General features: G+C 43.2%; 1 protein-coding gene across 1 annotated transcript; it reads right to left on the reverse strand.

Moving 5' to 3' along the window:
• Positions 1–1223: 1223 nt before the first annotated feature.
• LOC138373380 (baculoviral IAP repeat-containing protein 8-like) lies at positions 1224–2744 on the reverse strand. Its single transcript, XM_069339578.1, has 3 exons — positions 2355–2744; positions 2063–2227; positions 1224–1951 (listed from the first exon to the last, which is right to left on the reverse strand). The coding sequence occupies exons 1-3, from the start codon at positions 2719–2721 to the stop codon at positions 1266–1268; spliced, it is 1218 nt and encodes a 405-aa protein (XP_069195679.1). The 5' UTR covers positions 2722–2744; the 3' UTR covers positions 1224–1265.
• Between the last annotated feature and the right edge of the window lie 17443 nt (positions 2745–20187).

Here is a 20187-nt window from a genome sequence, read left to right on the forward strand (position 1 = left end):
CCAAGTCTCATAAATTTAAATGTAGCTGTTAATTTGCGTTCTTTCCCCGTTCATAGCATATTCTCTGTAAGTTCAGATCTGTACTTAGTCTTACATATTCTCTACTTCTTTCCCATTTTATACAAGACTTAAACAACTATTACCGTCTCCTCTATCTTATTTAAACATGAGTCATATGTAAATATACCCGACTCTTTCCATCCATTACAAGTCCTAGCTTGTTCACCGCCCAACTCACTACGCTATTTCTACTCTACATGTTATAGCATGTTTTCCGCTCATCTTGGTACCAACCCTTACAATCTCTCTCTCTCATTCCTTTACATGTCTCAGCATGTTCGCCTCGCATCTTACTACGCTGTCTACTTTACATGTTGTAGCGTGTATTACTGTGTCCCATATCTTATTTAAACATGAGTCATATGTAAATATACCCGACTCCTTCCATCCATTACAAGTCCTAGCTTGTTCACCGCCCAACTCACTACACTGTCTACTTTACATGTTGTAGCATGTTTTCCGCACATCTTGATACCATCCCTTACAATCTCTCAATCCTTTACACATCCCAACTTTCAACCCTTTCTTACAATTTTCCTCCATCCCTCCGCTACATGTTCTTACCCGTTCATTACAGTCCACTACATATTCTCTAATCATCTCTGTACTAATTCTCAAAACTAGTTGTTTCTGTCATTTTAGTAAGTAAGTAAGTAGATCATCGTTACTAACAACAACAACAACAACAACAGTAACATTACTAATTCACAGTAAGTTACTACTGAGCATTTAGCAGTTATCCATTTTTTCAAATAAGGTCAATATAAATCATTCTAAGACATCTTCGTACAATTAAAGATACTTGCCTGTGCACTAAGTCATTACTTACAGTAGCATCTTAAGGCATTGTTTTCGTAACTCAGTTTTATTAAACATACACCTTCATTAGTCAAAGGAAAACTTTTCAAGTCATTGTATTCAATATTTCCGTTAAACTTACTACATCATGTCATTATTCGGTTTCATAATTAAGTACTTGTTTCAGTCCTCCAATGTAATAAGCAAATTATTCTATTAAGGATAAAGAAATCTTATTTAGAAGAGACATTAAGTTTATTACAACATTTAACGCATACAAGTGTTTTTAGTAGTTATACAGGTATTCAAGAAATCATAAGTGTTCTTAGTAGTTTTACAAGTGTTCAAGAAAATCATATACAAGTGTTCTTAGTAGTTATACAGGTATTTCAAGAAATCATAAGTGTTCAAGAAGCAATTGGATTTATTATATATAAAATATTTCCTCTACAAATTGGACAGCATTTCAGAGCTAAAAGACAACCACTGCATGTCACCATATGTTTACATGGTAGTATTACAATATTTATATTTTTATCCATACAAACTCTGCATAAAATATCTTCTTCCCAAGATTGTTCTATACAGTCCTTGTTTTCAACAGTGTTAGTACAAGTCTCCGGTAAAGTTTTCAATCCCAGATCTTCAAGCGTAACTTCTTGTTCCTTTTTATCATCAACTGCTTCATAAATTAAGTCCCGTACCCGTAAATAAATATCTGTTCCCTCTTGCATATACCTCAACACGATTTCTAGACATCTACTTTGTATAATAAAAGGCAACAAATCTCTGGATTCCTTAAGGTACTCACTTAAAGCATATCTTATACTCTCCACAGGTATTAATTTTTTATGAATCAGATGTTTGAACTTATCCATACCCTCCATTAAGATATTAATTAAATCATTGTCTATAGGTTTTATAGGTAATGGTATTGTCAATCTAGCATTCTTAACAAATTCCTTGCCCCTTGCAAGAATAATGTAAGCACATTCTGGACTACATCTCGCATGTAACGTCCAAGGATCATCTTCTGGTCTCCAATTTCGTATTCCACAGGCGCAGTGATAGCAGCAGACGTGGTCACTTATACCTGAAAACCATAAAACAATCCAGCATTATCTCGTTACTATCTTTTAACTAATATTCATTATTTCTTTACTTATAACTTTATTAAGTTTAAAATAGTTAAAACACTTCATACCACAGTAAAAAAAACCAGCTTCTGCCAGCTCATGAGAAGTTTGCTTGACGCTTCCAGGCCATGTCATATCAAATGTCTCTAGGCGAGATTTATAAGTTACCAATCCTGGATTCAGCGATTTCCTAAATTTTATCAATCCCAGATCTTCCTTAGGAGGAGCACCACCTAAAAAATATAACGTAGTTACGTAAATTATTCTTTAGAAGAATAAGAAGTATCTATTTAAGCAATCAAGTTTTGTACAGAGTATATAAGACTGGTATAAGAATACATCATAAGAATATATACTTACTACTATCACTTATTTTCTTATTTCCTAGTTCTATTTTATGGGAAACAAATTCCAGTCCATATTTGAAAGCTATCTCAGACACCTCTAAAGAAACATTGTCACTCCTCTTGCCTCTAATAAAGGCACAGTCTTGATTAATCATCTTATGACGTCTTCTGGGGGTATCACCAACAATCCATGCACCTACTATACAATAACAAAATGCACACAAACAGTAATCACTATTGCGAAGGTAATAGAACCCATCTTCAACTAAGTCAATAGGGTTTAACCACTTAATGGGCCAATTCACAAATGTTTGTAGTCTAACTCCTGCACATTTAAGGCTTTCTATACTGTAAAACTTCCTGGCACACAAAGGATCCATCGTGTGAGGGCAGCACTAACTATTAGAGTAGGATAAGCAAGTATATATATCCCTAAAATAAGTATCGTACATCGCTACATATTTAACAGTTTCCCCATTTATAATAGACAGTAATTTCCTCTAAATACTTCTCTATTAAAAAATCCTTAAAGTTTCATAATTAAATAAAGCTCTTATATAAATACTTAGTAAACTACTTTCATTATTTATTAGACTTATTAGAAAAATACATCACTTTGGCAATCTCGCTAAAAGTATACTGTTACGTCATTATTCGTAGCTGCCGTACATAATGATAGATATATATATATAATTTAGTAGTAAATTCTTATTTAATCTAATTAAAATATATGCTTAAAGCATCTATATCCTAAAATGAAATATACTATTAGTTATAATGTCATATATAATATCACTCTAAGGTAACAAAAATCCTTATTAATATATTCAAATAAGTGGTAACTTTTACATTTCCCCCAATATAAGAGCGCGGGCCTCACATTAGGGATATTATTACGACTATCTGGATCGTATCTACTACCTTACGAGGAAGAAAATTCACCATGGATACTGTTCTGACAACTTGTCAGGGTTATTTAACCGACGATTCATTTTGTAATAATGAAACCTGTATTGTGTACGGAGTGAACTGTATATCCTGTGTTCCCCGAGGAATGGCCCTAGACTTAGCCAAGAAATATTCGCATGCTGACGCTTATAATGTTCGCCGACCCTTGTACAGTCTTAAGAGATGTATCCCTGAAGATCGTCCAGTACCAGGAACAATTCATATCTCTAAAGGAGAAAATCTTCCGTATATTGTTGCTATAGCCACACAATACGGTATTGGATTACCTATAGAAAGTAATAACATTGCTCAGGGAATTATAGAAAACTCAAAAGACAGAAACATGCTCTCTGGATTAAACGAAGATACATCCATTAATCGTCTCGTCTACTTCAAGAATGGTATGAAAGATTTATTTAACTTTATCAAGGGCTCTCCTCAAATTATGAGAGTTATAATACCAACAGGAATTGGGATTACATGTGTTCGAAGAGATAAAGTTTGGGAAAATACTTATCTTCCTGTTATTGAAGATATGTATAAACAGTTAAAACCCTACGGAGTGGAAGTTAAATTACTGTTTAACGAGGAGATTATGCAGAGGAAGAGCAAGTAACACTTGGCAACCTTTTGTGTGCGCAGTGTTTCTACGCGCAGCCTAAAGATGTATATATGCTTCCCCCGGAGTGATCTCTTACGGCGTCCTCCTCTTCTTGGATGTCGGAATCTACTTCAAGCTTGGATATTCAAGGCTATGGAGATCAAGACTATTATTGGAGACTTTGCCTCCCTGCCCGTCTACAATAATCACGACTGTTTATTGTACGATCTTGATGCTACGAGTGTACAAATGTGTAAAATTGTGCAAGGATTGTGGGATCGTTACCCATATGCGAGATTACATCGTGAAAACTTTCCTTACAAAAACAGGGCTGTTGTATCTTATCGCAGTAACCCTGGTAGTATACATATTGGAGAACCACCTGAATTTAACAACAGGATGGATGAAGATCCCCATCTACCCCTTATTATTGGTTTAGTGACTCAGTTTGCTAGTAGACCTGCAACTTTACCAGCATATGAAAATCCTCCGTGTGAAGTACGAAGTTTAGATGAACATTTTTACGATGGACTTGAAAAAGATACAGAATATCAGAGATGGCGCTGGTTTGAAAATGCTCTGAAGGAAGCCCTTGTTTTCATTCTTAAAAGATGTGTTAAGAGAATTATTATTCCATATGGGTTTGGCATGTCAAGTTATTTGGACAACTGCGCAGTATGGGAAAGTAAATATTTGCCTATACTTGAGAAAATAGGACAAAAACTACGAAAACGAGGTATTGTACTCTTCATAGTACGTCCCGAAAACATCGTTCCTCCTCAGTCATCCACCCACGGCATCTTTGAAAATAAGATTCCATACATTGCTGTTCTTCAAAATGGATCCACAACTAATGCTACTGATGCTGCTAGGACACCTGAAGATGATGCTACGCCTGCTACCGCTGATGCTAGTTCACCTTCTATCAACACTAAGTTGTCTGATACAATTAATTCAACACCTGTTAATGTTACTACGTCTGTTGATACTAATGTTACAATGTGTGTTAGTAGTAGTTTTACAAATTTAGAAGAGAAGATGGATTGGGAATAATAATGTCTGTAAATAATTTATACTTTGCACATTTTTACAAATTAAATACATTGTACATTTTTACACATTAAATAACAAAATAGAAACTCGTGTGTTTATTTTCTCCCTTTTTAATGTCTAAATGTCAACTCTACTTTTCTGAGTATATAGGAAGAGGTACGAAACTTTTTCTGTCTTACTTCAAGATGGATTGTTCTATGTACATGCAAGTGAAGCTTAAGCGTTTGAATAAGTGTATTATAGATGCTGATTTTACTAGTGATGAAATTCTAAAACCTGGAGACTGTCTTGTCTACGATTCTCATAATTTATCTGGTGGATTTGCACAACTGTTATGGGAAAAATATCCTTACAGTAAAGTTTCCGAGTGTGAAGTGGTACAGAATAATATAACTCCTGGTGGTATAGTACTTGCTTTATCTCCAGAACCAGAAATAAAACCTCATATTATAGGACTTCAATACAGTAGCTCTAATGAAGATCTAGGATTACAGAAAGATATTATTAAACGTTGGAGTTTTAAATCTGCAATAAGACAAATTTGTTGTCAAGCAAGAAATAATAATTTAATCCAGCGTATAATTATTCCATATGGTATTGGGTTTAATGACGGAATAGGATGGAGTAAAGAAGAACAAGAAGAATGGGAGACACACTATTTTCCAGGACTAGCCCATTTAGCTTATGTTTTAAAGAATAATAAAAAAGAATTATTAATGGTTCGTATACCTCTTGGAGAAGATGTTACGGGGACTGGGAGAGAGAAGAAACAAGTAGAGGATGGATCTAATAAACGGAAGAGAATGTCATAGTTAAAACTAGTAGATCTAAAATAATACATATAACTAATTTGGAAACTACAGCTAAGAGAGAGGGGCGGAGCGTAACAATCTCCGATGTGATAAGCTAGGTCGGGATATATCTTGCCATAAACTCCCCATCTCGGTCCAGCAGTGACAAGACATACTCGGATCGATGGCTGCTGTATACAGTAAGTGATTATTGTATGATGTACTTACAGTACTCGTTATATTCGTTGTGATATAATTTTGCTTATTATTGAATATCTTTTAGTTTTGAAATATTATGATTATTTAATAGTCCCTGTGTTAAATATTGTATTTTTCTTTGTTTAAAGATCTACCCCATGTGATGGATGTGAAGAGTCTACCAGGGTTTGGAAGCATGCCTGATCTTGCGTCAGAAACTATATGGCAAAGTCCAGCTTCGACTGTTTTGTGGAAGAATATGCCCCTGGCGGAAAAACAGACTTATAAAGTGATGACACATACTGATAAATGTACGCATGAGAACATTGTTCCAGCTCTAGCAAAGTTTATTAGCAAAAGTGAAAATGTTTTAATGATACTGATTGGTCGTGATTTTATAAAGTTGAAAGAAGAACTTCCAATGATAAAATGTGACATAGTCTTATTTAGCTTAAAAGAGAGTGTTACAGATGTACTCAAGAAACATGAGAATTGTCAAGTGTTGTTGCTGACGAAAATTCCTAGTAAGGCTGAGATGAAGAAAATTTCTTTGTTATTTAAAGGCGATAAAATAATTTGCACTTTTAGACCTAAACCCCGTTTTAAATACATATTTCCAGAATTTGAAGAAGTGCCTATAGGATGTAACTTAAAGGATAAATTTTTTATAAGAAAATTTGTGGATGAAATTGGTTCTCCAAATGCTGCAAACTGGTTTATTAATAAGTTGAGTTCTGAAGAACGAGAAGTGTATACTATAATGAGCCAGGATGAACTGCAACAGCAGATAAATAGTAAGACTGTGAAAGAGCTTAGTATTATTCACCCTAAAACAGAAGAAGATGAACATTGGAGTTTAATTGATCATATGGAGGAGAGCTTTCCATCTTTTCCGTTAAATTTAATAAAGATGAGACCAGAAATAGGATATCATACCCCCCAAAAGATAGAAATAGAGGCAGTGATGAGATTTATAGGACAGGATCCTGTACTTGGTGTTTTCTCTGGTATGGCCTTTATTGAAAATCTTATTAGGATAAGACATACTAATGTGGTACGAGCTACAGATAATTACTCGAATATGGGTGAGAGTAAGTGGATGGAGGTTGAACAAATGGATGCTGTAGAAGCAGTTAGGACTTATTGTAATGACAGAGAAGTACTTCTAATGTCCTGGCCTGAATTGATTTGTGATGATAATGTTTATAGCGATGCTTTCTATGTTTTAAAGGAATTTAAGGGACAAAAACTAATCTATTTTGGAGAAGGGGAAGGGGGATGCTGTGCATGTGATGGATTTTTTAACTTGCTGGATAGTGAGTTTCATTGTGTGAAATCAAATACATGTTTTACTTATAATTCTTTTATAAATTCAAATGTTTATTTCTATATAAGACTATAGTGTTTATGATTTCTTGAACACTTGTATATGATTTTCTTGAACACTTGTATAACTACTAAGAACACTTGTATATAATTGCTTCTTGAACACTTATGATTTCTTGAATACCTGTATAACTACTAAAAACACTTGTATGCGTTAAATGTTGTAATAAACTTAATGTCTCTTCTAAATAAGATTTCTTTATCCTTAATAGAATAATTTGCTTATTACATTGGAGGACTGAAACAAGTACTTAATTATGAAACAGAATAATGACATGATGTAGTAAGTTTAACGGAAATATTGAATACAATGACTTGAAAAGTTTTCCTTTGACTAATGAAGGTGTATGTTTAATAAAACTGAGTTACGAAAACAATGCCTTAAGATGCTACTGTAAGTAATGACTTAGTGCACAGGCAAGTATCTTTAATTGTACGAAGATGTCTTAGAATGATTTATATTGACCTTATTTGAAAATGGATAACTACCAAATGCTCAGTAGTAACTTACTGTGAATTAGTAATGTTACTGTTGTTGTTGTTGTTGTTGTTAGTAACGATGATCTACTTACTTACTTACTAAAATGACAGAAACAACTAGTTTTGAGAATTAGTACAGAGATGATTAGAGAATATGTAGTGGACTGTAATGAACGGGTAAGAACATGTAGCGGAGGGATGGAGGAAAATTGTAAGAAAGGGTTGAAAGTTGGGATGTGTAAAGGATTGAGAGATTGTAAGGGATGGTATCAAGATGTGCGGAAAACATGCTACAACATGTAAAGTAGACAGTGTAGTGAGTTGGGCGGTGAACAAGCTAGGACTTGTAATGGATGGAAGGAGTCGGGTATATTTACATATGACTCATGTTTAAATAAGATATGGGACACAGTAATACACGCTACAACATGTAAAGTAGACAGCGTAGTAAGATGCGAGGCGAACATGCTGAGACATGTAAAGGAATGAGAGAGAGAGATTGTAAGGGTTGGTACCAAGATGAGCGGAAAACATGCTATAACATGTAGAGTAGAAATAGCGTAGTGAGTTGGGCGGTGAACAAGCTAGGACTTGTAATGGATGGAAAGAGTCGGGTATATTTACATATGACTCATGTTTAAATAAGATAGAGGAGACGGTAATAGTTGTTTAAGTCTTGTATAAAATGGGAAAGAAGTAGAGAATATGTAAGACTAAGTACAGATCTGAACTTACAGAGAATATGCTATGAACGGGGAAAGAACGCAAATTAACAGCTACATTTAAATTTATGAGACTTGGATGAGATGGAGGAAGGTGGGAGGGGGTGAAAGATAATTAAACAGGTTGGGGTTATGTGTATACTCGGATAAGAGATAAGCTGGAGACGGACTTGATCGAATATATTTATGTCTGATGATCTAAGGCTAATGTCCAGATTAATTTTACTATGTTAGAAAATAAGGTGATCTTAAATCTCAGGGTGATTTAGTTGGAAAATAAAGAACTTGCACAAATGAACTAAGCTGGGGCACAAGAGTTGAAACTTGATAACTGAACTGGTTTTTATTTACTATGTCTGAAAATGTAGTTGGGTGTTTAAATCTCAGGGGGATTTGGATTGATAGTAATGAATTTACAGGAGTGAACTTGGACAGAGGACAAGAGCTAGAGTTTTATAATTGTTTTCATCATATTTACTATGTCTGAAATACAGAGGGTAAAAATTTCGGGGAAATTGATGGTTTATTTACAAAGACTTGAGGGTGGAAGAGGGTGGGGGACGAGAGCTGGAGCTCAGTAACTGACTTGATCTTATTTACTAACTTTGAAGTATGTCTGCTTTTAATTTTAGGGAAATTGATGGGTTATTTACAAAGATACGAAAGAGAATTAAGGCGGGGACGAGAGCTGGAGCTCGATAACTGACTTGATTTTATTTACGGTGTCTGAAATACAGAGGGTAAAAATTTAAGGGAAATTGTTGGTTTATTTACAAAGATACGAAAGAGAACTAAGGCGGAGGACAAGCGCTGGAGCTTGGTAACTGTTTTGATCTTATTTACGGTGCCTGAAATATAGAGGGTAGAAATTTCAGGGAAATTGGACTGATACTAACGAAGATACGAGAGAGAGCTAAGGCGGAGGATAGGCGCTGGAGCTTGGTAACTGTTTTGATCTTATTTACGGTGCCCGAAATACAGAGGGTAAAAATTTCAGGGAAATTGGACTGATACTAACGAAGATACGAGAGAGAGCTAAGGCGGAGGACAAGCGCTGGAGCTTGGTAACTAAATTACTGTATTGAACTACATTTGAAATATGATTATTTAAAATTTTAGAGGGATTGGAATGATAGTATTCATTATACGACAGGGGACTAAGGTGGGGGAACGTGAGCTAGAACATGCTTACTAACATGATTTATTTGTGTAAAACTGACTTGCTTAATGAAAAGGAGCAAACATACGATGTTGGAAAATAGCTGAACTGAACTGAATGAAAGGAGAGAGAGAGAGAGAGGAGGGACGGTTGAGATATTATTATGGAGAAGATAAGATAAGAGGTCTGGCTGGCCGGGCGTAAGGTAAATAAAGGTGACGCGAGAGATTGCGAGGTAAGGGGGGAGGGAGGGGGGTGTGATGTACGAAACCCTGAAAACCATGACTTACACAGGTGATTTTCTAAATTTATATGAATAACTAAGGCTTACATAGACGATTTTGTAAGTTGAAAACATGTAAAACATGTCCGTAGAGTTCTCCTGGAAGCCCTAAAGAGCTACATACATTATTTGAATTTCTCCCATAAGGCCTTAACAAACTTCTATGTCTCGGAAATTATTTTTCTCATAAGAACTTTAACAAACTCGTATGCCATTATTTTTCATTATAAGAATTCCCTAATTCCAAATCTGTGACTGCCCAAATTCTCCTGAAAACCCTGGCAACGCACAGACGAATTTCTAAATTTACCTGAAAACCCTGGCAACGTACAGACGAATTTCCTCCAAAAAAAAAATTCGTCTGTGCGTTGCCAACCCTACTACTGCCCGCGACCTAAGTCGGCCAATCCGCGATCGACATAGTGTCCCTTCCAAAAGGTCATATCTGCCGTAGGGGATACTGTTTCATTTTATATCAGGGCGCCAATTTCTCCTTATTTACAACTTATAATGTAACCTCCTTCCATTAACTGGCAGCCGGTCTGGTCGCCACATATATCATTAGATTCCCTGAACCTCAGAGAATCAGTAGGTAGAGCTGATATGACTCTTTAAGCCGGCAAACGAACGAAATAGGAGAGGGCACCGTAACATACCCCTCCCCTTAAAATAAGAGTCATATCGGAAGAGCGGCACTCAAGAGGGCCACCTATACTCTTGCTCCCTCCGTTCCTGAAGTGTCACTCCTCCAGTTGGTGACGTGGCTCATACCACCTTGCCAGTCACTTGCCTCACTGTATCTCCACCTTGCATAGGAACGGGTGTGATGGGTGTTCCCTGAACACCTACAAGAAATCCTCTCTCCGTGGCTACGAGTGTACTCCCACGGCTCGTTACCACTGTACGATTCAGTGCATGCAGCCTCTCCACCGCGTCGTGCACTCCGAGATAGTCTTGCATTTCCACTGCGTCCTACAGGTACTCCATGTTTCCTCTCATGATCTCCTCTTCGCCAATCTTCTCTCTTCTCGGTTCCTCTTCTCCCATAGGTGCGTTGTCTCCTCACAGTGGCACTTGTAACCTGTACTTCATCCAGCAGCTTCCTCTCTTCCACACTAGGCTTTTGCGATGGCCCAATGCCCCTCTGGTTAGGCTGGCGCCTACCCTGGGTGTACCTATTCCCTGCTTTCTTCGTATTGCCTTTCCTATACCATTCGCTCCTTCGCTCCCGACGAACATCTTCACTCCTCCATGAGATTTTCTTACCTGCAGACGTCTTCTTCGGTTCGTGGTTGGGCTCTTCCACCTCCCTGTGGCTCACCTCACCACGGTGGTTCATCTTGCACCTCCCACTATTCATCTGGCTGGCATAGGGTGCACTGCGTCGTGGCTCCTCCACTCTGCCCCTCACTGCCGTTCGCTCATCCACTGAGCTTACTTTATTCACGTTTCTGTATGGAGGGAGTGCGGTCTGCAGCCTCTTCACCGCCCCAGGCGTTTGTACAGCTGCTCCTCGCCACTCCTCCACACGCATCATTAGGCTTAGTCGGAGGGCTTCGTCGGGGTTTTCCACTACCTCCGACGACCTCTCTGCACTCTCGCCCTCGTTGTCGTCGTCTCTGGCGACGTTTCCCCTGGCGAAGTCGACTTCCTCTCTATCATCTGGAACGACCGATACCTCACCCGGCAGGGTTGTACCGCTGCTTGCAACATAAGCACTCCTGGCCCAATCGGGTTGTATCCTACCTCCTCCGAGGTCATTACCCAGCACCATATGTACATGCTCTAGGGGTAACTTAGGGGCTACAGCTACTATAGCTTTCTCGACTCCGCAGTCGGCAATCAGCTGTACTTCGTGAAGTGGCAACCTGTATTCCTCCCCCACACTGCGTATCCTCACCACTCCCACAGGTGAATCATTAAATTCCTTGGGGAGAATACTCCTGGTCACCATACTTATGTCAGCACCCGTATCTCGAAGCACGGCAACCTCCACTGGGTCTGACTTTCCAAACTTCACGTTGGCCCCGAAAACGAAGGGATGTTCACCCAACTTCATTTCCCAACCATTCACGTTGGGTCCACTATAATATGGGGTGTGAACAAACACTCTCTCCTCTTCCAACATTAATCCTACATTCCTTTGGTGCTCCTCACACTCGCGGGCATAATGTCCTCTCACACCACAGTTGTAGCATCGGCCACCTCCCCTGGGCGGCCACTCGCTAGTCACTCTGGCGGTACCACTTGCAGACGTCCCCTGGGTCCTCCTTGGACTCCCTGTCGTCGTATCCGGGACTGCAGCACTTGCTCCCAAGTTAGGTCCACTGCTCACAGCTTGGGGCTTCCTCCTTCCTCCTTCCTTGGAGCCGGTCGGCCGAGCGGACAGCACGCTGGACTTGTGATCCTGTGGTCCCGGGGTCGATCCCGGGCGCCGGCGAGAAACAATGGGCATTGTTTCTTTCACCCTATGCCCCTGTTACCTAGCAGTAAAATAGGTACCTGGGTGTTAGTCAGCTGTCACGGGCTGCTTCCTGGGGGTGGAGGCCTGGTCGAGGACCGGGCCGCGGGGACACTAAAGCCCCGAAATCATCTCAAGATAACCTCAAGATAACCTTCCTCCCCGCGTCTCTTGAGCTCTTGAACCACGTTACTTCATCGGGCACACTACTCTTGGGAGAGTCCCCACCCGTCCTCGCTCCTCCTGAACTCCTAAGGTTCCCTCCCGACCTGGGGTAAGGCGAGTGTCTGGGCGGCCCCTCCCTCCTGATATGTAGTGCCTCCTCCAGCATGTCGGCTCGATCCGCTGCAGCCTTCAGGTCCTTAATACCTGCTTCTCTCAACCTTACTTGCAACTCAGGATGGAGCACTGACATAAACTTCTCCATCACTATCAGTCGTTTGATATCATCCACCGACTCTGCTTCCTCCGCCATCAACCATCGTAGGAATTTCCGTTCCATATCCCTGGCGGTCTCGGCGTAAGTCTTTCCCGACGCTCTTGTACACTCTCTGAACCGCTTCCGGTACATCTCCGGAGTCAGCCGGAATGAATGGAGAACCGCATTCTTAATCGCGTCATAACTAGTACACTCCTCTAGGTCCAGCATGTTATAGGCTTCCCGGGCCTCACCAGTCAACCTGCCCTGGACCAGAGCAGCCCAATCATCTTCCGGCCACTCCTTCAGAGTTGCTATCCGTTCAAAGTGTTCGAAGAACGCCTCAGCTTCTTGTGGTTCGAACGTAGGTAAGTCACGTTCCCTTACCTTGAGGTCATCCCGCCGTGCAGGTAGTGAGGGCAGACCACGGTCAATGCGACACAATTCGACTTCTTTCTTCGCCTTTATCTCCTCCAGTCGCAGTTGTCTCTCTCCTTCTTCTCGCTGCAGCCGAGCTTCTCGCTCCTCTCGCTGCAGCTCAGCCGCATGTTCCTCTCGCTGCAGCTCAGCCGCACGTTCCTCTCGCTGCAGCTCAGCCGCACGTTCCTCTCGTTGCATTTGCGCTTCTCTCTCCTCTCGTCGCAGCTGGGCTTCCAGTTGCATCTTCATTATTTCCAGTTGCAGGCTCCTCTTACTACAGCTGGACCTTCCACTGCTCCCATGTTCACTGTGAATTCTCTCCACACTGGTAGGCGCTTGGGGTGGCCCTAGTCGGGACGGTTCACCTTGCGACGGCTCTCCTCGGGACGGCTCCTCTTGAGATGGCTCCTCTCCCGTCGCTTCCTCTCGAGCTGTGAGCTGTGCCATGATCTCTATCCTTCGCTCCGCTACCTTAGTCGTCCTCAACCTGATCCCAAATTGGTTTGCCACTTGTTGGAGCTGGGCCTTGGTACACTCTTCCAAAATTCTCTCGTCCCTTGTGTCAATAAATTTCTTTACTTTGTCCTCCTCCATCTCTATATCATTGAGCATACACGACAGCACAGACAAGTTAGTAGGCACTAATTTCACCGTTTCAGTCCCTTAGCTGGTTGAGTAACAGTACCACCGAATTCACTGGCCACACTGTATTAGTACCCTGGCAACACTTGTCTTGAAATTTGGTCCACACTGTAGCTTGATCCACGCTTCCTGGCGAAGTTCCCAGTTCCTGGCTACCGGGGTTCGAATCCTGGCGAGGTCGCCAGTTCTCTTGTCACGTGGGGGTGGGCGGTCCGGGGCTCTGCTAACACTTAACTGCTAGGGGCTCAAAAGGCCCAAATACTCAGCCCCTCCGACTCCCGGGATTCACTGGAGTCTCCTTGGTCACACAAGATAGGACCAACAATGCCCACCTCCGCAGGTCTTTGCTTCCACCACAAAAGGGGGTGCCACTGATTCACCCTGGAAGCCCTTCAGTCAAACACGGGGAAACTGCTGTTAACAGTTCCGGCCTAGACCCGTGGGGGAGTGAAGGAAGACTCAGGCTTACCTTATAACCATAACCTCCCTGAGCCTTGCCTGCCAGACAAAAAAAAGGTTGCAGGATCTCCTTTCCCGCCTGTCTTCTCTATCTTCCTCTTAGCAAGGTCGCCAGCTGGGTTATTATATCTGCACCCCAGCAATGCAGTTCAGTGGGTGTATTATATATTGTTTGTAGCCAGAAATGTATGCTCATAGAGAAATATCATAAATGGAGGCGCACTCAAACACAGTAATAAAATGTGTGGATTTACTGATGCAAATTACATGAACACACACACACAATCACAAGTAATACACGAATATGGAATATGGATAATGAGTCTGGAGATCGTCAGCCTCTTCTTCCACGACCTCCAACACTCCTTCAACTGGGCAGGAAGACAGGAGTCTCACACTCTCACAGGAGGGCCTCTTCACCACGTCGGCGCCTCTTCTTCACTGTCCTGCCATCCATACACACTGTCCTCTCTGACAGTCCTGGACATAAGCTGCCTTGCAGCCTATTCTACTATTAAAATATTAAAGTCCTGCTGCCACATACATAAATAACTATTGTGGCCTAACTAGCCTACTCACACAAGGGGTAATGGGAGGGAAAATGATCTACCTTACATTCCTGGCTCACGACGCCTGTCCCTCGATGGTGTGAGGTTCCCACGCTTCCTTGGGTCGATCCTTGACGATCCAGGACGTTCCACAGGTCCTCAGGTGTCGTGGAGCCTTCGCGTCGTCGCCGTTCCAATCCCTGAGATTCAGCTGCCCCAATCCTGGTTCATCGATGGGCGCTGAGCTAATCACTATTTTTCCCCACACTCGCCTCTCCCACAGGGCGTTGCTCCTTGTCCTAGGCACGGTGTCGTCCTTCCAAGATTCTCAGTGGATGTGACCCCAGTCACAGCTAGGCCTGCCCGCCACACCTTCCAGACCTCAACGTCCAGCCAGCGGCGCCGCCCAGCGTCGTCGCCGACTATTTTCCAAGTTTGGCAATCCTCTGCTCACTGAACTTGGTTCCTCTTTTGCTTCCCAGAAGCGCAGGGTCTCCAATAACTGTGATGGGCTGCGATGGCCAGCTCAATCCACTGAACAAGGCTTGCAGAGCCTCCAATCCTTGAGAGCAGACCGAGGCGCGTCCTGTCGCTTCCACGGTCAGAACCACTCTGACGTTGGCGCCGCCCGGGGCACTCGGTGACGTCATGGCGGGCCCTGATTGGTTGCCCGCGACCTAAGTCGGCCAATCCGCGATCGACATAGTGTCCCTTCCAAAAGGTCATATCTGCCGTAGGGGATACTGTTTCATTTTATATCAGGGCGCCAATTTCTCCTTATTTACAACTTATAATGTAACCTCCTTCCATTAACTGGCAGCCAGTCTGGTCGCCACATATATCATTAGATTCCCTGAACCTCAGAGAATCAGTAGGTAGAGCTGATATGACTCTTTAAGCCGGCAAACGAACGAAATAGGAGAGGGCACCGTAACAATAGTTATATTATGTTATATGATATAATATAATATATTATATTATTATATGCCAAATAGTATGGTATCGCGTCTGAAGAAAATCAGAGCAAAACGGACACTGTTTTCTCTGATAGTCTCCAAACTCAAGTCAGCAGCTGGACGCTAGATAATAAGCCAATGGTTTAATTTTCCTTCAGACCAGCAAAGCCGTTGAGGAGCTAGAGCAATAACAGACACACAGACAGAAATACACAAACATTTTGCTTGGGGCTTTACAAATGCTGTGAAACACAAATGTGGTTGGTGGAAAATTTGTCTGAGTCTGAGTAGTTAGGTTCAGCTTCCGGCGCGGGGATCCGAACCTTTACCTTCAGGGAAATGTTGAATTAGGTTCATAATTATGAGATATTCTGGGCATGGCGCACTGGAAAATAGGTAGCTGGTATCATCTTGTCGAGCCAGGCATTATTTAATGTATTCTCTCTCTCTCTCTCCCTTCCTCTCATATATATATATATATATATATATATATATATATATATATATATATATATATATATATATATATATATATATATATATAATATATATATATGTTGTACCTAGTAGCCAGAACGTCGTACTCGGCCTACTATGCAAGGCCCGATTTGCCTAATAAGCCAAGTTTTCCTGAATTAATATATTTTCTCTAATTTTTTTCTTAAGAAATGATAAAGCTACCCATTTCATTATGTATGAAGTCAATTTTTTTTTATTGGAGTTAAAATTAACATAGATATATGACCGAACCTAATCAACCCTACCTAACCTATCTTTATAGGTTAGGTTAGGTTAGGTAGCCGAAAAAGTTAGGTTTGGTTAGGTTAAGTAGTTTAGGTAGTCGAAAAACAATTAATTAATGAAAACTTGGCTTATTAGGCAAATCGGGCCTTGGATAGTAGGCTGAGAAGTGCGTTCTGGCTACTAGGTACGACATATATATATATATATATATCATTCACTTGGGCAATTGGAGACTCGAACTCTCGACCCTACGAGCGTGACGTAAAAGCTCTTGATCTGCACCACTTCATAGACAGCAAACCGCTGCCCATCTGAAATTTTTACTACTCCCAGCCACTGCTTAGGTGTCAGGCAGTTGGTGATCCACGCCCAGGCATTACCAGGGGGGTGAGTCCTGGTAATGCAGGTTCGAACCCTGGTCGGTTCATAGAGTTCTAAAGTGATATACACATGTATGTTTCGTGATCAATATTTATATTGGTTATTATATGTTTGGGTCACCAAATTTTAAACAAAAGTTATGTTATTAAAACTAGTAGACAAAGTCAATGAGATGCAAAGATAATACATAATTTGATTATACAAAATGCACAATACTATAAGAATTTTACTTTAAATATTCAGGAAAATGTCCTGAAATTTTATATATTGACATTAGGAGTTGGGTCCTGGAGCGAGAGGACTGTGAAAAATGATCCTGATCGCCTGAGGAGCCCGGGGAGGGGGGTTGGGGTGAGGGTTGGGAAGAGGGTTGGAAAGAGAGTTGGGGAGAGGGTTGGGGAGAGGGTTTGGGTGAGGGGTTGGGGAGAGGGTTGGGGAGAGGGTTGGGGAGAGGGTTGGGGTGAGGGTTGGGGAGAGGGTTGGGGAGAGGGTTGGGGAGAGGGTTGGGGAGAGGGTTGGGGTGAGGGTTGGGGAGAGGGTTGGGGTGAGGGTTGGGGAGAGGGTTGGGGAGAGGGTTGGGGTGAGGGTTGGGGAGAGGGTTGGGGAGAGGGTTGGGGAGAGGGTTGGGGTGAGGGTTGGGGAGAGGCTTGGGGAAAGGGTTGGGAAGAGGGTTGGGGAGAGGGTTGGGTGAGGGTTTGGGAGAGGGTTGGGGAGAAGGTTGGGGTGAGGGTTGGGGCGAGGGTTGGGGAGAGGGTTGGGGTGAGGGTTGGGGAGAGGGTTGGGGAGAGGGTTGGGGTGAGGGTTGGGGCGAGGGTTGGGGAGAGGGTTGGGGAGAGGGTTGGGGTGAGGGTTGGGGAGAGGGTTGGGGAGAGGGTTGGGGAGAGGGTTTGGGTGAGGGTTGGGGAGAGGGTTGGGGAGAGGGTTGGGGAGAGGGTTGGGGTGAGGGTTGGGGAGAGGCTTGGGAAAAGGGTTGGGAAGAGGGTTGGGGAGAGGGTTGGGGTGAGGGTTTGGGAGAGGGTTGGGGAGAAGGTTTGGGTGAGGGTTGGGCGAGGGTTGGGGAGAGGGTTAGGGTGAGGGTTGGGGAGAGGGTTGGGGAGAGGGTTGGGGAGAGGGTTGGGGTGAGGGTTGGGGCGAGGGTTGGGGAGAGGGTTGGGGAGAGGGTTTGGGTGAGGGTTGGGGAGAGGGTTGGGGTGAGGGTTGGGGAGAGGGTTGGGGAGAGGGTTGGGGAGAGGATTGGGGAGAGGGTTGGGGTGAGGGTTGGGGAGAGGGTTGGGGAGAGGGTTGGGGAGAGGGTTGGGGAGGGGATTGGGGAGGGGATTGGGGAGAGGGTTGGGGAGAGGGTTGGGGAGAGGGTTGGGGTGAGGGTTAGGGAGAGGGTTGGGGAGGGGATTGGGGAGAGGGTTGGGGAGAGGGTTGGGGAGAGGGTTGGGGTGAGGGTTGGGGAGAGGGTTGGGGAGAGGGTTGGGGTGAGGGTTGGGGCGAGGGTTGGGGAGAGGGTTGGGGAGAGGGTTGGGGAGGGGACTGGGGAGGGAATTGGGGAGGGGATTGGGGAGAGGGTTGGGGAGAGGGTTGGGGAGAGGGTTGGGGTGAGGGTTGGGGAGAGGGTTGGGGAGAGGGTTGGGGTGAGGGTTGGGGCGAGGGTTGGGGAGAGGGTTGGGGTGAGGGTTGGGGAGAGGGTTGGGGAGAGGGTTGGGGAGAGGGTTGGGGTGAGGGTTGGGTAGGGGGTTGGGGAGAGGGTTGGGGTGAGGGTTGGGGCGAGGGTTGGGGAGAGGGTTGGGGAGAGGGTTGGGGAGAGGGTTGGGGTGAGGGTTGGGGAGGGGATTGGGGAGAGGGTTGGAGAGAGGGTTGGGGAGGGGGTTGGGCAGAGGGTTGGGGGGATTGGGGTGAGGGTTGGGGTGAGGTTGGGGAGAGTGTTGGGGGTGAGGGTTTGGGAGGGGGTTGGGGAGGGGATTGGGGAGAGGGTTGGAGTGAGGGTTGGGGAGAGGCTTTGGGAGGGGGTTGGGGTAAGTGGTTTGGGGGGTGGGTGTGAATGTTGCCCTTTTGGAAGGAATGGAAGGGAGGGAGGGGGAGGGGAAGTATTCAGTTAGAGCAGAGGTTCGTAGCCTTTTCCTTGCTGTTCCGCCTTTTACCGAAAAAGGTTATATGAATTACACCCCGCCCCCCCCCCCCCAAGATGACTAGACTCTTAATCTCGGTGCTTTCACATATTGAGATAAATTTACTTTAAAAATCATCCCTCGGAACTAATGAGTATATTTGTGACTAATAATACATGAAGAAAATTTTTATATTAAAGGAATAAATGACTGGACAAACTAAAATAGATTAAAAACAAATAATTTATGTAACCACAACCACTGTAGATTAGCACTGTTTTGGTACCTAAGTGTGTTCCCAGCACCTATTGTCTTGGTACCTCAGTGTGTTCCCAGCACCTATTGTCTTGGTACCTCAGAGTGTTCCCAGCACCTATTGTCTTGGTACCTCATTGTGATCCCAGCACCTATTGTCTTGGTACCTCATTGTGTTCCCAGCACCTATTGTCTTGGTACCTCAGTGTGTTCCCAGCACCTATTGTCTTGGTACCTCATTGTGTTCCCAGCACCTATTGTCTTGGTACCTCATTGTGTTCCCAGCACCTTTTGTCTTGGTACCTCAGTGTGTTCCCAGCACCTATTGTCTTGGTACCTCATTGTGTTACCAGCACCTATTGTCTTGGTACCTCATTGTGTTCCCAGCACCTATTGTCTTGGCAGCTCAGTGTGATCCAGGTCCTCTTGTCTTGACAGCAACTATGCTGTGTGTTGAGGGCTGTTGGTGACAGAGCACACACCCTTCATCACTCAGCCGGGAGCTGGTTTCCAATCATTGACTTTATTGGCAGGAAGGAAGAACATCTCCACTCACAGATATTTTAAAGCAATCGGAAGAGCACACGAAAAGCGTTCTTGCCAAGTCCAGAATAAATGGGTAACATTTTCACTCAGAACTCAGTCAGCCGAAGGAATCGGAATTCACTTTTTGCTGAGGAGGTGCGTTTGTGTTCCCCGAAAATCTTTCTGGAACTTTGTAAGGACATTATCAACGTCGTATTTGAATGGTTCCCTTGTCAGAGCTATGGTAATGTGGTTAATATTAATATCCTGGAAGTATCGCTGGAACTCTTCAGTGATGCAGTTAAGGTGCTTTGTGTTGT

This window comes from Procambarus clarkii, chromosome 42 (assembly GCF_040958095.1).
Source record: "Procambarus clarkii isolate CNS0578487 chromosome 42, FALCON_Pclarkii_2.0, whole genome shotgun sequence".
Classification (NCBI taxonomy): Eukaryota; Metazoa; Arthropoda; class Malacostraca; order Decapoda; family Cambaridae; genus Procambarus; species Procambarus clarkii.

Excerpts from the sequence above, each read along its gene's own strand:
- LOC138373380 (XM_069339578.1), bottom strand. The coding sequence starts at position 2,721 with ATGGATCCTTTGTGTGCCAGGAAGTTTTACAGTATAGAAAGCCTTAAA. Across the intron at positions 2,228-2,354 it reads TAAGAAAATAAGTGATAGTA|GTGGTGCTCCTCCTAAGGAA; the intron begins GTAAGTATATAT and ends TATATTTTTTAG. Across the intron at positions 1,952-2,062 it reads AGCTGGTTTTTTTTACTGTG|GTATAAGTGACCACGTCTGC; the intron begins GTATGAAGTGTT and ends TATGGTTTTCAG.